At 39.9% G+C, this 10,370-nt stretch overlaps 1 protein-coding gene across 2 annotated transcripts in view; it reads right to left on the reverse strand.

Annotated features, from left to right (window-relative positions):
• Positions 1 to 10,370, reverse strand: part of rptor (regulatory associated protein of MTOR, complex 1) — a 96,742-nt gene that overhangs the window by 3,214 nt on the left and 83,158 nt on the right. For both annotated transcript variants that reach the window (XM_077605151.1, XM_077605150.1), the window contains exons 31-34: positions 3,112 to 3,218; positions 2,522 to 2,649; positions 1,051 to 1,137; positions 847 to 963 (exon numbers count right to left, since the gene is read on the reverse strand). In XM_077605151.1, coding sequence (XP_077461277.1) covers positions 847 to 963; positions 1,051 to 1,137; positions 2,522 to 2,649; positions 3,112 to 3,218 — 439 coding nt within the window. The remainder of the gene's footprint in view (positions 1 to 846; positions 964 to 1,050; positions 1,138 to 2,521; positions 2,650 to 3,111; positions 3,219 to 10,370) is intronic.

Below are 10,370 nucleotides of genomic sequence, written 5' to 3' on the forward strand. Positions count from 1 at the left end.
GTCGCCCTGACCGCGACAACGGGCGACCAAAAGACCGGCGACCAAAAGACCGGCGACCAAAAGACCGACGACCAAAAGACCGACGACCAAAAGACCGGCGACAAAACAGGGTAAAACAACACCGTCTACGCACCAATAAAAGCCAACAATGGCCATGAGCAGTTTCACTGAGCCGACGTGTGAGTGTATAAGAGTTTGTATGTACATGAGTTGTCCCCTTAGGAAGGGACGCCCGTCAGGGTCTTAGCAAGTTCTCCAACAAAAAACAATAAAAGTCCGGGAAATTGGGAGCTTTTGTTTAGCCTAATAATTAATAGGGCATTAAGTATGAATAAATAGTAATTCGCAGTTTGTATTTAGGGAATTTGAGCAACGATTTAAATGGTAATTATCACTTACCTTTCGGACGACCAAAAGACCGACGACCAAAAGACCGGCGACCAATCGACCGTGTACCAGCCCTCCCTGTCCTAATGGATGACATGATCGCAAAAATGCCAGCTATCCCAGTTTAAATTGGTTTGTCTATCTCTGTCAATGGGAGTGAATCAGTTAATTTTCTCATTTCTGGAATTTAGGGGAAAAATAACCCAATTGTTTTCTATTTCTTCACGAGAGTAAATTGTTGGTCTTTATCAAAGTTTGCAAATGGCACATTTGTGAATTTGAGGTCCTCTCTGTAAAAAAAAGGCCAGCCCCCTTAAAATGGCTACTTCTCAAGGAAAGGCAAAATGTTGATCATAGTGTACAAAATTCCTATCCAAGGTCAAGGATGCCATGAAAAAATGTTAAGTTTGGCCAGACTTGACAGGATTCATATACTAAATGTACATGATTGATACTCACCAGGCGAACAGGTTAGCCTGGGGGTGAATGTCCAACGCTGTTAACCCCTTCACAGTTTGCAACACGTTAACAGAGTCTGGTGTGCGGGGCTCAAAGAATCGAACGTCTCCATTGACACTGGCAAAGGAGGATTCAAACAAAAACGGTAAGCACGGAAAAGAAGCCCCGCTCGGTGTCGAGGAGCGGCAAAGAAAAAAAGCACACCTAACACTGATTATACGACCGTCGGTCTCCTTCTGCATGTGAGCTTTGACGACCCAAGCGCCATGCTCTCTGTAGGTCATGATGCGACTGTGAACACACAAATTGGTCTGGTGACATTTCACAACTAATCAGAGAGAAGCATTAGCTGTACTCAAGATATTGTAATCACAAAAATTTTCAGAAACATGTAATGCCAAAAATATTTGGAAAATACCCAATGAATCCAATATATGTCGCTAAATCTCCACTATAACCATTAACATTCATTGAGGGAAAAGAAGTGCTTTAATGCCATCTCATGATAACAATAAATAATAGCATATCAGACAGAGTCAGCGTCAACAGTATTGGAGTTTTGCCATTTGCAAATGCAGAAAACGAGTTAGCATTGTACTGCATATTAACACCTTTAAATTACAAGGAGTTAAAGCAATATAGTGATAAGTTTAGTTTTTACAGCTTGCGCAACCCCAGTTCAAATTATGTTCGGCCATTGATTTAAACATAAATAAAAAAAGAATACAATGATTGGCAAATCATGTTGAACCTATATTGAATTGAATACACCTAAAAGACAAAACATGTAATATTCACAGTGATAAACTTGAAAGTTATAGAATTAATTATTAACTTAGAATTTTTGCATATTCAATTAATTATAGTTTAAACATGAGTTGCATCATTATATTGTGTTTTATTAATATTTAAGCCAATGTGCCACCATAATTGGAATTGCAGTTGTCTCAGAGTTGGAGGACTTAATATGGTTTGTTTAAAAGGAAAAAAAAAACTGCAAGTGCGGTCAACACCAGGTGGCAATGTGGTATCACAGGAAGAAAAATAAGACAGGTCTTATTTACACTTTCCCTTTTTAAACCTAAAAAGGTTGTTTGGGAAGACGATCAGAATAAAAATGTAACTTTGTAATGGAGAACTTCACAGTCAACAGTTCCTCAATTTTCTTTCAGTGTATAAGTGGAGCAATACAGCCCTTCCTTGCGTTGGTCGATAAAATTAAAAGTATAAGATTAACGAAGCACTTCATGTTTTAACTACTTTCTTTCCTCCCTTGGGGCATGAAATGAAAATGATGTTGAACCAACTTGGGGGTGGGGGGGCTCACTGTCACCAGCGTCCATTAAAAGACGAGGAAACCCAGAGGCAAGATCTATAGCACTAAGAAATATAAATTAGAGAAGTGAATTATGTAGTGCTCTGCAGGAGTAAATGTAAAATTAAAGTGCTGTGAGTGTTCATAAATGTATTTAAATAATGACATGGCGATAAAAAAGGGACGAAGGCAAGACAATTGAATTAATAGGAAGGACACAGAGTAAGGTGCTATTGTTGCTTCAAACTTTGTAGAACCAGCAAAGGATTTTCAAAATAGTCTGACAAGGGCGAGGTAATCACCTATTTGACTTCAATAAGGTGCTAAGTTTTATGGAGAAAAAAAAATTGTGCACTCTACCATTCGTTTGGACCCATCCTTCTATCGAAAACTCGAACAGAGCCGTCGCCCAAACCGGCGACAATGAGTGAACGCTGGGAATCGCAGGACAGGCTGGTCACACAGCTATCCGCTCCTGTTGGAATGTCCTGAATCACATTCATACGAAATAATAGGGTTAAAGGAAAATATATTGAACAAATCAATTTACGTTAGATAACATTTAGTTAGCCTGAGCGAGCTAATCAACGCCACATTGATTTAAATAAAGGTGACCTGTGCAATACTCCAGTGGCTTCGTCTCCCCAACTATTATTCTTAAATGATGATGCTCAAAAATAAAATGTATCTTCCTCAAGGGCCAAGTGTTCTTAAATGAAGGAAACTACACTTATGCACAGGCAGGTGAACACATCATCATTACTATTTTTAAAGCACGCAGTCACTAATTCAATTATTAACTAAGGAGGTGATGGAAAACTACAGTTGCTCCCTGAGAAATTTACCTTTGTCCATATATTCATGTGCCAGCTTATGAACGATTTAAAAGCGGTGCCTTTAATCATGAAGTGCAAATCCAGTCAAATACAGAAATATGAAGTAGTACACACCTGGACCTTCATTTCTCTGTCTGTGTCCCAAATTCGAATAACTCGAACATCTCCAGATGTCATAAGAAGACCAGTTTCTTGCTCCCAGTCTACAACCATTCCTGCACCTATAGAAAGCATAACAGTTAGTTAAGAGCACATCTTCACAACTTCATCACTATAAAGAATCACACTTTACACTTTAGAGGGCACTTATTTCACACATTAGCAGCCATGTATGATGCTAGAAATCCACTTCCTTTTGACTGGGAGCCAATAATTTTGAACCTTAAGCAGAGCTGCCAATCTCCGTCGACCCCATTTCAGGAGTACCCTTGACCCATTTCCAGAGTTTATCTGGAGTGAATGCGATTGACGCAAAATCGATATGCGCTGAAGTCGCACAAGACGAATTATTCGTCAGAACTTGTAACTCGGATGATTCACAATGCACTTGTGTTACCGAATTCATCCAGTTTACGGTGCAGTTGAATCAAGATGGCGGAAGCCGTAGCGATGGTGTTAATTTCGAGGGATTTAAAATGGAAATTTGGTATTTTTCCGAAATGGTTGCTTAAAAAAATGCAAGTGACATTTTTTTTTTCTGAGTATAGGGAGGTTTGCCTTGCATTGCCAGGTAAACTCCTAAAATTCCAGAGTAGTTGGCAGCTCTGCTTAAGGCAGATGGCGCACAGCAGCTGAAAACCACACTGACTTCTACTATTGTCAGTTAAACTTAGGTTATTAATTCACAAAAGCTAACAAAATATGGAAGATGTTGACTGGTCTGATGGGTGGACATTCAGATTTTAGGGTCAAAATTAGATGTCAACACATGGATGCATTATGCATTTTATCAACGTTTCAGGCTGCTTGCTAGTGGTGGTGTCATGGTGTGGGGGATATTTTCTTAGCACACTTTAGGTCACTTAGTACCAATGACGCATGGTTGCAATGTCTCATCCTACCTGGGTATTGTTAATGACTATGACCATCCCTTTAAAACAACAGTTTACTCATCTCCTGATGGCTACTTACAGCATCATGTGGTAAATCATGTTACATTGGTGTCTTGAGCACGACGGTACTCGGACGTTTCGTCGAAAGATGTTTGGTCCCCGGACGTTTGGTCGACCGGACATTTAGTAGAATGGACATTTGGTAGAACGAACGTTTGGTCGCCGGGTTGTTACTGTTGAAACCAGCTCTTAAAATTATAATCATGAGAGAGAGAGAGAGTGAGTTTAATATGTAAATATCTAATATCAAAATATCAAGAGTAAACTCTGTCATAATTTGACAGCGAGCGAACCTGGCGACCAAACGTCTGTTCTACCAAACGTCCGGGGACCAAACGTCTTTCGACCAAACGTCCGGTCACGGAGCACGACAATGAGTTAATAGGACTCAAACAAGATTTCAATCGAATAGAGCACATTTGGGACGCAGTAGATCAGGTGATATGCATTACGGATGGGCAGCCAACAAATATGCAACAATCAATGCAATCATGGCATGTTGAATCTATGCCTTGAAGGATTAAGGCGGTTCTGATGACGGTCCAACCCAGTATTAACAAAATGCACCAAACAAGCTGGGCGGCAAGTTAATTATGTAACAAGAACTAAAGATTAAAACCCCAAATAGCAATGTTTTGCATTTTTCAACTGTCCAGTCACACAGTCCACTGGCAGATGTCAAAACGAGCACACTGTGCTTCCAAAAAGCAAAAATGGCAATTAAGGGCGAACACAAAGAGGGAAGAAAGTCCAGCAGTGCTAAAACACCATTTAGGGTTAGACTAACAGCTTCATCCTTTCCATTTAGTATCTTTGCTGAATATTCAGCGAGCATCTGCTCAACAAACAAAACTCATGCTCCCCAGTGGCCCCATAATGTTAAAGCAGGTTTTAGGTCTGATGGTGGGAAATCTCACCTGCTTTGCAGCCTGCTCATAATGAACAGATACCTAAAAGGATGACCTTTCCAACAAAATAATATTTTTTCATACAACTTATTTCATTTTAGAAGCTTTAGACATGATGTTTGGTTAAGCTCATGTAATATTGAACGGCTCAAGGTTTTCATATATTTGCAGCAATAGGACAGAGAAAGAGGTCATTAGGGATAATAATATGGTAGGTAAAAAAACAGATCGGGCTTGACTCATGCTTTTCTCCGTAGCACGGATACTATGGCAACCACTCTTTTTCGTCTCCTTAAGACCGTGTTTACTTGTACTTATTGTGACTCATTTCCTTTAGTTCTTCAATCAGTACGTACAGTGCCTTGTGAAAATATAAATACATATATATATGTATTCTTTTTGTCAAGAATGAACAACAAATGGGATACAATCGTGAAGTGGAACGAAATTTGTTGGATATTTTAACAAAAAATTCAACAAATAAAAAACTGAAAAACTGAACACACCATCCCCACTGTCACACATGGTGGTGGCAACCTCATAGTTTGGCCTGGTTTTCTTTCAGCAGAGACAAGGAAGATAGTTAAAAATGGTGGGAAGATGAATGGAGCCAAATACAGGCCCATTCTGGAAGAAAACCTTTTGGAGTCTGAAAACAACCTGCGATTGGGACAAATTTATCTTCTAACAGGATCCAAACCACAAAGCCAAATCCATAATGGAATGGTTCCCAAATAAACGTATGCAGGTGTTAGAATGGCCAAGTCAAATTCCAGACCTGAATCCAATTGAGAATCTGCTGGCAAAGCTGAAGACTGCTGTTCACAAATGCTCTCCATCCAACCTCGCTGAGATCGAGCTGTTTTGTAAGAAAGAATGGGCAAAGCTGATAGAGACATACCCCAAGCAATTTGCAGCTGTAATTGGAGCAAAAGGTGGCTCTACTAAGTATATTAATGCAAGGGGGATGAATAATATTGAAGGCCCCACTTTTCAGGTTTTTATTTGTTAAAAAATTTAAAATACCCAATAAATTTCATCCCACATCTTTAAGTTTGCAGGCTCAAATGTGGCGAAAGGTTGAAAAGTTCAGGGGCTACTGCTACTTATCGTGACCGGACGTTTCGTCGAAAGACGTTTGGTCCCCGGACGTTTGGTAGAACAGACGTTTGGTCGCCGGTTCGCTTGCTGTCAAATTATGACAGAGAGTTTACTGTTGATATTTTGATATTTAGATATTAAACTCACTCTCTCTCTCTCTCATGATTATAATTTTGAGAGCTGGTTTCAACAGTAACAACCCGGCGACCAAACGTCCGTCCGACCAAACGTCCGTCCGACCAAACGTCCGTCCGACCAAACGTCCGTCCGACCAAACGTCCGGTCGACCAAACGTCCGGGGACCAAACGTCTTTCGATGAAACGTCAGAGTACCGCTACTTATACGTTCACAAGGCAATGTATATGAACCCCGCACATCTAATGTCGACATTTATAGCACATTGCAACAAATATGAGGGCACAACAAGAGAAAGAGGTCTCCCTCACGTGTCTAAAAGCTTCAGCCTACTTTCCGAGTCGTGATTAAACTAAAGTAGAGCATCTGTGCAGCAAGCCTTTCTGTATTTTGCTCTACTTTCCCTGTGCTGTCGGGAAATCCCAGGCCCCATGTGACATATTCAATTCTTCCACTGTGACATCATCCAGCTTGCTAAGGCATCACACCGTCAGTAAACAAGGCACGGGGAGGAAGGGTTCCATGGTGGGAGGGTAGGGTAAAGAAAAAACATCTCAGAGAAGCGTCCTCAGTCAGCAGCACATTGACTGTCGCATGGGGGGCACTTTTGATGCTGGTTCAACTCAGAGGCAGTGAAACGAGAGAAGGCATTCCCTTTGAAGCTCACAGCTCTGTGATGAAGGATTGCGGGCTCTAGTCAAGAAAGATGAAGGGCGGGAAATTCCTCCACACAACAACATGTAATTTCGCTCTAAATAGGAGCAAAAGCTTCTGCATTGTAGTGGTATGCCTGGCTAATTTATTTGGTTTTCTATTGCTCCTGCATCGTGACAAAACAATCCAACCAATCAAAAGGTCTCCATTGTCTTGCATTGCAGCTCCACAGCTCCAATTAAAAGGCATTTTGCTTCTTGGCCAATAGGTTTCATCCCACAGGTTTCCCTCTTGTCATCATAGTGGCAGTACTCAGTGTTGTGTAGTCATCAGAGCCTTTTTTGTTTGTTTATTCTTTTTATTATTTATTCTATTTGTATTGACAGGAAATCTTGGCCAACATTTCTTTTCTTGTGTGTGAGGAAACCAATCGTGCACTTTTTAGTGAAATTGGCGTTTGTAAATGCAATTCTGAAAGATGTCAAAAACCTTTAATCATGAACTGGAGTTTCATTCATGGATAAGTTAGTGGGAGTTTGACATCCTCTGAAAACCATAACAGTGGAAACTCAAAAATCACTTCAGTCATGCTGGTTGACTTCCAAGTTTTGATTTTATTTCGTAGGGCAATATTTATATATATTTTTTACTTTCATACGACTCAATTACAGTGGAACCTGTAATTTTATATGTTTTAGCTGTGTTATCGCCATGTTCCTTTAGTTCTCTGTGTTAGCCCCTCTATTGTTAACTATTCTAAAATAGCTGATTGTTCTTTACCCATCTTCTCCGCCTACAGATCGGTGGTCTGGAACTAGCATTCATGTAGCATCAGCGCCCCCGTTCATTACGATGTTCGGGTGGTGTAGTTGCAGTTGAAATCTATCGAATTTTATCGAAAGTTTTTATTATTATTGTTGACAAAAAATATTTGACAATAATTATTGTTATCGTTTTATCGCCCAAGTCTAATTACAACCAATTCTACAATACACGCAGGTGGATTTACGCTTCTGTCCAACCTCTTAATTCCATCACAACATTTCACAGGAGTTCATTGGTTCAGCATTCAATAATATGGTGTATCAAATCAGACTCTTGGGTTTTGTCTATTACGGACATCACTCAGCCTCCTAAATTGAAATATCTGACTTGGAAGGAACATCTTTGAGGGTCTGACAGGGATTTAGTTACTCAAACAGAAAATCAATGTTTAGCAATTTAAGAGTGGAGCAGTTAAGAAACAGCTGTGAACAAAAATTGTGGGGAAAGTTTCCTTTCTACTCTGGTTCAGAATGGTTTTAGTATGCTTTCTTACGGACTTTTTAACATTATGCTGCTCTAGATCAAACATTTTACCCCCAATTAAAGCTATCAAAAGCAGTAACAATGAGAGAAGCAGGATGTCTCTTTTCTTGTTGAATTTTAGACTTAAAGTAAAAGTGAACCATAATAACAGCAATCTTGGTGATTATCTTGTTCTCGCATCAGTCTGCGGAGATCATGCCAAATTTAAAATACATTTATGTATTCCTTTTGCATGAATATCTTAGTTTTTTCTGTGGATAAAGCAGTATGCTCTATTCTCATTCTGAACCATTTTCTGCAGTGATGGACTTGCATTTTCAAACACCAGAGCTCATTAACACTCCCTGCTCCTTCGCGCCCCCCTCCTCTCTTTCATCCTGTTTGCTTTGAAAATGTCCTCCAGGGCTATAGCAGGAAGCCTTCTCTAGGATTATTAGGGACTTTCCCAGCGTACATGTGCGTCTAATACTAGATGACGTTATTTATGTAAATGCTCTGACATTTCACTGCCATGGAATTTATCTAAACTTTATATGACTGTAATGGCATTCTGATGGGGAGAGAGTAGTGATATGTAGAAGAATCAACTGCATTAGGGCTTGATGGCTTAATTAAAGTGAACAGAGGGCAAAATATTGCATAGTACTGAACAAGCAACACTTTGCCTGTGTCATTTTTATTCAATGTTGAAATACATGCGGAGTGAACAATCGAGCCTGTTGATTTCGTGACCGGATGTTTCGTCGAAAGACGTTTGGTCGACCGGACGTTTGGTCGACCGGACGTTTGGTCGACCGGACGTTTGGTCGACCGGACGTTTGGTCGACCGGACTTTTGGTAGAACGGACGTTTGGAAGAACAGACGTTTGGTAGAACGGACATTTGGTCGTCGGGTTCGCTCGCTGTCAAGTTATGACAGAGTTTACTGTTGATATTTTGATATTAAACTCACTCTCTCATGATTATAATTTTGAGAGCTGGGTTCAACAGTAACAACCCGGCGACCAAACATCCGGTCGACCAAACGTCCGGGGACCAAACGTCCGGGGACCAAACATCCGGGGACCAAACATCCGGGGACCAAACGTCTTTCGACGAAACGTCCGAGTACCGTTGATTTTCCTCCATTTATCTTCTACTTCGTCGAGGTCAGGTTGTGAGGGACGTAGTTTAATTATGAATATGATATATAGCAAGACACCAGCTTCTGGGAGCATCCCCTGAGGAATTTTAACTTCCTTGAGGATAATGTAAATGCTGAGGATAACAACTAATACTTTTGGGTTTGCTGGGATCAGAACGTTATATCCCACTAAAGATGTTACTCCATGGGGTCAAGTCAGTCAGCTGATTGGTCCATTTCCAGTTCACTTATAGTTTAGTGTTTGCACAATGAGACAGAATCATTTTGAGTGCAACTGTAACTACCACTTATGTGGTTAGTTATTTTTAATAACAGATGTATTGAACTCTGAAATCTTCCACGTTATAGTGATATTTCTATATTACTGTAATAAACTCTTGAAAACACCAGGAGCTTTACAGTGGTCTTTAATGACCTGAAAATAATTAAAAGACAAGTGCCCAGCGTGAACGACTGCAAAGCAATATGCAAAGGACCCCGACTAAAAGCTTTAAAACAAGACTCAAGAAGGACTTTGTGGCCATAAAACACTTGTTTGTAATTATACTGATGTAATTTTTGAGTTATGTTGGTAACATACATTACACAGTATAGGCAAGTACTGTAGATGGCTAGATTATCACTGAAACATATAATTTTATTTGGTCAGAATGCTCCAGCTGTAACAAAGAATATTTAAAGTGTCTTAATGATATTCAGAGTTAAGTTTCAGGAAGAAATAAGGAGCTGTGTTCGACCAACTCTTGGATTATTTGTTAATGGATTATAAAGTGAGTTTGGATACTTTATGTAAAGCTGGTTCAGATAACATTCCAAAACTACTTTCTCCTTATCAGACTTAAATTATTGCTACTAATGAGGCCGAAAATGTTCAATCTATCATCGCTACTGACAGTGAAGTAATTAAGTAACAGTAAGATGCTTGTTGACTTAATTGTAACATTAATTGCGAAAGTATTCGGTCCCCTTTGAACCTTTTAAACTTTTGCTACATTTCAGGCTTCAAACAT

The sequence above is a fragment of the Stigmatopora argus genome, chromosome 7 (assembly GCF_051989625.1).
Source record: "Stigmatopora argus isolate UIUO_Sarg chromosome 7, RoL_Sarg_1.0, whole genome shotgun sequence".
NCBI lineage: Eukaryota > Metazoa > Chordata > Actinopteri > Syngnathiformes > Syngnathidae > Stigmatopora > Stigmatopora argus.